Source organism: Zosterops lateralis (assembly GCF_965231275.1).
Source record: "Zosterops lateralis genome assembly, chromosome: 4".
NCBI classification, from domain to species: domain Eukaryota; kingdom Metazoa; phylum Chordata; class Aves; order Passeriformes; family Zosteropidae; genus Zosterops; species Zosterops lateralis.
In genome coordinates this window covers 47,917,422-47,924,986 of record NC_139765.1, presented here as the reverse complement: position 1 = coordinate 47,924,986, position 7,565 = coordinate 47,917,422, and the positions used below count along the sequence as shown (strand labels likewise).

The 7,565-nt window shown below is 44.2% G+C and overlaps 1 protein-coding gene across 3 annotated transcripts; it reads left to right on the top strand.

Annotated features, from left to right (window-relative positions):
- The first annotated feature begins 3,966 nt into the window (after positions 1-3,966).
- On the top strand, positions 3,967-7,267 carry SMIM30 (small integral membrane protein 30). Of its 3 annotated transcripts, none has more exons than XM_083859519.1 (2): positions 3,967-4,043; positions 4,845-7,267. In XM_083859519.1, the coding sequence occupies exon 2, from the start codon at positions 4,916-4,918 to the stop codon at positions 5,099-5,101; it is 186 nt and encodes a 61-aa protein (XP_083715645.1). In that variant the 5' UTR covers positions 3,967-4,043; positions 4,845-4,915; the 3' UTR covers positions 5,102-7,267. The 3 variants fall into 3 exon arrangements, with proteins under 3 accessions (XP_083715645.1, XP_083715647.1, XP_083715646.1); XM_083859521.1 differs by lacking the exon at positions 3,967-4,043 and adding an exon at positions 4,288-4,380; XM_083859520.1 differs by lacking the exon at positions 3,967-4,043 and adding an exon at positions 4,401-4,690.
- The last annotated feature ends 298 nt before the right edge of the window (positions 7,268-7,565 follow it).

The following is a 7,565-nucleotide window of genomic DNA, read 5'->3' as shown; positions in this document are numbered from 1 at the left end:
AAAAACCGGAACAAAACCAAAAACAGCAAAAGTTTGTGCATGCATAAGCCAAGGGGAAAAGAGTTAATCTCTACTTCCCATCAGGAAGCAATGTTCAGCTACCTCCCAGGAAACAGGGCTTCAGCACACATAATAGCTGCTCTGGAAGGTACAAACTGTAAAGTAATGAAGGCTCCTCATTCCTACTCTCTCCCTTAGCTTTTGTATCTGACATCCTATGGTAAAGAATATCCCTTGGTTAATTTGGGTCAGCCTAGTTCTGTTCCCTCCCAGAACTTCATCCACTCCCAGCCCCTTTAGAGGGAGAGGGAGGAAATTTTAGAGAAACAACTCTGCCCAGCTGTAGCCAAAACTCTGGTGTGTTATCAGCCCCTTTCCAGCTACCAATGCAGTGCACAGCACCGTGAGGGATGCTTGGGGAAATGAACTCCAGCTCAGCCAGACCCAATACAATCTTCATCCCCTTATTCCATACCATCTGCATCATACTCAGATGCCACATAATTTTTCTACGTTTTAACTGTTCCATTGTATTTATTTCTCATTACAGGAATCCTTTCTTGCGCACACATACAACTTAATTAAACTACATCCTTAAACCACCTCTATACCAAACATACTTTTTCATAACTACTACCCCCATCCTCTCACAGACAGATATTATTTTCCCATTTCATGGGCTTCCTCCATCCCTTCAGATCCATGAGTTGGGCTCTACTCCATCAGGATGCATGGTCAGGACAGGAGAAGCAGCAGGGAGCTGAGGTTCCTCTGTTGGGCACCAGCACCAGCCCAACAGAGGAACCTCAGCTCTGGTGCCTGGAGCACCTCCTCCCCCGCCTGCACTGACCTTGGTGCATGCAGGGTTGTTCCTCTCACACATTCTCACCCTGCTCTTCTCTGGCCACAATTACAGCTGTGCAATAGCTTTCCTTTTTTTCCTCTTAAATCTTTTCAGAGGCATTACCACCATTTCTGATTGGCTCAGCCTTGGCCAGTGGCACATCTTGGGAACTGCCAGGAATTGGCTCCATCTGACATGGAAAAAGGTTCTGGCAGCTTCTCACAGAAATCATTCCTGTAGCCCCTCGGCTACCAAAGCCTGGCAATGCAAACCCAATGCACCAGGTAACCATTATGTGTGAAGAGATCCTACTCTCCTGCGGATGGCTGAACACCTGCCTGCCCATGGGAAGCAGTGAATTAACTCCTTGTTTTGCTTTGTCTGTGAGTGCAGCTTTTGCTTTCCCTATTAAATTGTCTTTATCTCAACCCATGAGATTTCTAACTCTTACCCTTCTGATCCTCTCTCCCAAGCCTGCTGGTGGGGCAGGGAGCGAGTGGCTACGTGGGGCCAAGTGGCTGGCTGGGGTGAAAGTATGACATCAGATCAGTGTGGTCATGCAATAAACAAATGGCTCTCAAAAAACTAGATGAACCGAGAAGGAAGAAGAAAAAAACAACCCAAAAACCCCACAAGTACCCCCTTCGGGGTGTAGCTGATTATAGCTTTTTCCGCTCCAGAAAGTACACTTTATTTTCAATTTCCAGTCTCACATATACCTACCTCCTTAGCCTTGTGCTCAAAATTTACAAAGCTTTAGCTTGTCAGCTCTGGGAATTCTCCGACTTTCCTCTAAATATTAGTTACATAATAGCTCGAGCTAAGCAATCAAAGTGGTGATAGGTCAAAAGGAAGATTTGCCTGAGGTGATGCAGGAAGTTGATGGCAGGGCTTGAAGCTGAATACACATTCCTCTGCTATTCTGACAGCACAAAAACCAACAGAGCCTCCTTGACTGGATTTTGTTGGCTTTCTTCCAAAGAAGCACTGTTTCTGAAGCCAAAGCTACAAAATGCAGTGGCATTGAAAGAGCTAATAAGCCAAAGAAATATCCCCAAATGGCACTGCTTTCTAGCTCTCAATGGCACTTCCATGATGTTATTAATAAATTATATATCTTACAATCAGTATTTTCTACATGCATACTGTACGTTGTGTCATTTCAAGTGCCTGTGAATGTGTACAGTTCTTGAGATATTAAGAGGAAGGTGTTAAGCTCAGTCTTTCTCTTGGATTTTACACTCCTCACCTTCAAAATACTTAGGTCTAAAAATGCCACAGTTTTTTGGTACTGACATTTCTAGTTACAAAAGATAGACTTTAAAGTCATTGTTCAGTCCCTTTGCATCTGTTTTGTGAGACTAAATGACAACTACTGAACATTTTAGTTGGTAAGTGGTGGCAACAACAAATACAGCACCAAAATTTAGAGGGATGAATTCAACATTTTTTGACATTGCAGAACAGTGTAAAATTTACTTGTCAACAGAGCAAGATGCAGTAAAAAGACTAAGCAAGGAACTAAGAGGGCCAGGACTCCAAGGCCCATTCTTCTGAAGTGACAGCAGTGATTGAGATGACACATCCTGCACTTCAAATTGCATTCTTCAGATTCTTTAGGGGTTATGATTAATCAGTTATCTGTGACTGATTAAGGAATGGGCTGGGCATCATGGCATTACTCTTCTCCATGCCATGACATTCTCAGAAATTTCAAGATTTTTCTCCTGTGAGTTTTTCTGGCATCAGACCTGGCATTGAGAAAATGCCTTCAGAACTGAAGAATTAAGTATTTAAAATTTGAAAAAACTATGAAATAGGCATTTCAAAAGGGTGTTTATGAGTTATACTGATATTCATTATTATTCGCATTATCTAGGCATTGCTGCTTATAAAGATGATGCTCTCATGGTACTTGGAATAAAGGAGCAAAAAGATGTTTCTATCCCTGGAAATTTATCATCTATGACAACTGATAGCTGATGGATCCTGACTGATGGGGAAAAGAAGGGCACTAATAAAAGGACTATGATCGGCACAATAGTAACATCCCACCTCAACATGTGAAGTTCCTATAGCCATGAAGAATAGCTGCTCAAAAGCAATTTTAAAAATCAGTTTTCAAAAGTGAAATTTTATAAGGCAGAAGCAAAGCTGTATGTATGTTGAATGCCCTATCTGGATCTCCACTTCTCTTTAAAGAAACTCATCACAAACTTTTGGTAAAGAGACATATTTATAAAAGTTACTTTTTTTACAGAAGTCACATTCTCAGTCATGAGTTAATGCTTGTCGCAATGAATTACAAATTCTAGACTGATTTCGACACTAAATCAGCAGAGCTTCCTTGGGTTATTTCTCTGAGCACTCCAAAGAGACATACTATGAACTTATAATAATTGCTGACTGGTCATTTATCTAAACTTAGGCACACACCTTTGCCACTGAAAAATAAAGACTGGGCTCTGCTTAGGAACCACCTAGTACAACAAAACAGCCTAATACACAATTTCTACAAGCAGCCTTATCCTAAGCATAAATAAGATAAAAATTGGGATGAGCTAAGGTTCTGGGTAGTGCTCTCACTTAATAACATGTTAACACTTAGGTTTTTGTTTTACAAGGCCGCAGGCTGCTCTCCACCATATAAAATTGCTTTAACTGCTTTCCTCAGGAGTTGGTTATGATGGCACATACTAATGCTGCTATCACAGGGGCCTAAATCTGTAATGAGGCAAACTCACGGCGTCTTTTTCTACTTGTTTATTTGTAAAAAAAGATCAGGCGATCAGCCCAAATCGGTGTTTCTACACTTCCACTTCAATGGAGCCAGGCTCCGGGAGGCGCCCGGCCCCGCCGCGTCCCTCCAGGCCCGGGAGCGCCGTTCCCGGGGCCACCGGGGGCCTGGGGCCGGCCGAGCAGCTGGCGGTGCCCGTGCCCCGAGCCGCCCCTGGGAACCGCGGCGGGGCGAGGCGGGCGGGCACTGGGGGAGCCGAGCGGGGCCGAGCGGAGCCGAGCGGGGGCGGCCCGGCCGGGTCACGCCCGCCCCCGGCCGCGCCACCGCCCCTTCCTGTCATGGCCGCGGCCGGGCAGCGGGAGCGCGGTGGGTCGGCGCGGGCCGGCGCCTGCGGCTGCTGAGCGCCCCGCGGGTGTGCGGAGCGGAGCGGGGACGGCCCCAGCCCGGAGCCGGCGGCAGGAGGTGAACGGAGGGGCCCCGTGCGGGCAGGGCCTGCCGGGGGTGCCCCGAGGAGCGGCCGTCCCGCAGCCCCGCGGTGACGGGACGGGACGGGGCGGGGCGGGGCTGGCGGGGCCCGGCCGGCGTGCGGGGCCAGCGGAGCCCGGCTCTGGCCCCGCCGGGGAGCGAGCCGAGCAGCCGCTGATTCGGGTGTCCGGACGCGGGGTTTTCCTCTGTACCCCGGGAACGAGCCGTCCGCGCGGGGAGAACTATTGCAGAGGGGCGGTCCGGGCTGGTCCCGGCGTGATCCTCGGGGACACCTTTCCAAGTTGTAGGAACCACGACAGACGTTTGTTCCGCGGTGAGGGTGTGCACGGTGGCACTGCCCCGGAGGTTAAATTCACGCCCTGCCCAGTGTGCCTTGGTCTGTCCATGCTCGGGGATCCCGAGGATGCCCGGTGTTGGAGGTGTGGGTGAGTGGTGAGCAGCAGCCATCACGCCCTAAACACCCGGTGAAACAGGCCCAGGTAGCAAAGGGCCAGGTAAGCAGGCTCTGGTGGCTGCAAGCAGAAGAGCCTGTTCTGACTTCACCTCACCGTAAGTCTTCAAAAGATTAGTTTCCACGGAGTTACATAACAAGATAGCAAATCCACTGTGGCTGTCTCCTGATAGTAAGTAATTTGGTTTTGTGATTGGGAAGATAAAACCTAAATTTCATGAACCCCATACAAATACCTGAAATACATAAATCAGTTGGCTTTTGGCAAGACAAATCTGGGTGAAAGGAAGGAAAATCCTGTAGCATTCCTTTTGTTTCCCTTGTAGATACCAGTGAAATACCTGCTGTCCACCACTTTCTTCATTTAACTTCCCCTTGGGGTCAGCCGGTCATCACCATGCCTTCAACCAAGAACGCCTCAAAACTTTTCCTAGTCCTCTTGTCACTGCTGCTGGTGCTGCCAGTAGTTGAAGCCCTGGATGCAGGAGATACCATTGCCTTCCTCCTCGGCCTCGCTGTCAGTGTCATCGGATTCTGCGCCTGCCTTGGCTTGTATGCAAGGAGAAGGAATGGGCTGCAGTGACTTCAAGAAAATGCTCAGATGAAGCGAATTTCCGAGCACAGCTTGGGGTTGGGTGTAAGACTGGGCTTTGGTTCTGGATAACTTTCAAAAATATGTAGTAGATATTTCTGCAAACCTCTCTTACTGTTCAGTACAACAGAGTCAAGACTGTATGCAGTAAAAGAGATTTGTAGAGTCTGTCCTTATTACAGAAAGATGATTTTATATTGTTTGTGATTAATTATTGCCTTAGGGAAGGGTAAAAACTTTTTGAATGGGGAAGTAAAACTATAGAGTGGCTCACAGTAGAAGTTTATAAATTTAGCATGTGAGGGAGGCCATCAACAAGTTCTGCAATTTTGGTTTCAATGTTTAATCAGGAGGAAGCAGCTATTAATCTTCCAGTCAAGATGACAAGAGTTTTGAAATTAGTCCTAACTAGATGGCTAGTGAGCAGACTGCTCTAACTTGTGTGCTTATGCTCACATTCTCGGTAGTGACAGTTAACACCTAACAGCTCACTTCTGCTGTCACATGGATGAGACTTACTTTTATTTTTATTTTAGAATATGCCACTCCTGTAGTCTGTGTTCTTACTACCTAGCAGATACACCTAAGAATGAGATGACTATTTTTACTTAAAATGTATTTCACGGAAAAGTACATGTAAGGCTATGTAAATCAGATTAGGTATATAAGCTTTGCCTCTTGTTTATTTTTTGTACTCATCTTTTTTTCTAGGCACACCAGGTTTAAGGCTTAGTTCCTTTGGTGTTTGTACTTTTTTCTCCAAAACTGAAGACCTAACTATTTTGATGAGGAATTCTGTGGTGTTTTTCCATTAGAAGGTTATTAGAATTGTAACAAGATCATTGTGCATATGTTTCTTTTACAGTGTAGAAAGAACCTGTTTAAAATCCTGGGTTTAGTCAGTTAGTCTGTTGTTCTTGAGTTTATTCCTTGTGACAAACTTGTTGTTAGCTAAACATTTAGGCTTCTCTAACTGATGCATATGACTTCCACAGAAGATTAGGACCAAAACCAAAGTAAAAAATCCTGGTGCAAAATGAGAGATGTAAATAGTCTTATTCTATTCATGCTCAATCAGATTGCATGGTATGTGGTTGAAGGACAGTAGTGTGTCTAGGACCTGTTTCTTTAAGTACCAAAGGTGAAATAACTCAGCCAAGAATGTCTGACACAAGTCTCTCTGATTTGTTTGGGTGTTCTTGCTTGAGCCAAGGAGCACAGTCTTTAACAGCAGCAGAATAAGGAGCATTGGAAGATGAGCTCTCCACAGTTCACAGAATTTCCTTCTGATCTTGTGCTGTGGACACTGCCACTCTTTGCTAGAAATCTTGGCTTTTACCTTTCAAAGTTATGTATTTTGATACTATTCTTCTACTCTGTCTCTGTTCAGTAGAGCACAAAGCAATGGCTATAGGCAGGTCTTACATAAGTAATTAGGTGGGCAGATCATGTTCTCCAAATCCTGATTTCTGCATGCCATTTTTGGCAGAAAGGGACGCAATGCACAATTACTATGTACAAATGAAATTTACAGCCCTAAGAGGAACTTTAGACAGAAATTTCACCTTTGAAAGCTGCCTTGCAGCAGTAGATGATCCTGTACATGATAATTCAGCTGGGTAGGTACAAGCATAGATAAAAGTGTGATCTTTGATGTTCCGGCTTAGCTAAAAAAAAAAAAAAACCCAAACAAAAAAACCCCAAAACAACAACCCCCGCACAAAATTGCCACTCAATTCACTTTATAGTTCCCAAGGTTAAAAAAAATTGTCATTTTTTTAGTAAAATATTAAGTATGGCTCTTTCAATAGAATACATTTTAACACAAGCAGATTTTCACAGACTCTTTTATCTATACCTTGGAAAAGACCCCTGGCAATATTTTCACAGAATTGGGCAACAGTTTCACTTCAGGAAAACAAAATTTTAACAGAGTTAATTATCTTCGGGCGATAGGGACATGAGAAACTGTATTATTTGCCTAAAGCTGTATGTACTTCATTACTTCATTGAAAGGTATTTGCACCATGTAATGGCTCTGTTTCCTGGGTTCTGATATAAGCTTTATTGTTTAAGACTTGCATTTGTCAATTACTTCAGTGTAAAATCAAACCCCTGTTTTTCCTCTGTCTTAATAAACTTTGATGTTTGATTTGTCGTCAGCTTGATGAAGTAATTCTTATGAAAAGGAAAATTGCAGTGACAGAAATCACTGAAACTGTTGAAATTCCTTCTGTCAACTATTATTTTCTTATCTACTTTTGCTTATGTTAGATAATTTATGAACTAATGTATCATAAAGTATAATTTCAGTTAACATTTGTGCAGTGATTGTACTTATCTTGGTCCTACTACTTGTTTATCCCATTTCAGTAACCATTACTTTAAAGCACTTCAGGGAGCTGGCCCCCCTACTTTGACAGTCAGCTTGTAGTTGTAAAGAATGCTGTTTGCA

What these genes read in the sequence shown, in the direction of transcription:
- SMIM30 (XM_083859519.1), top strand. Translation starts at nt 4,916, where the DNA reads ATGCCTTCAACCAAGAACGCCTCAAAACTTTTCCTAGTCCTCTTGTCA.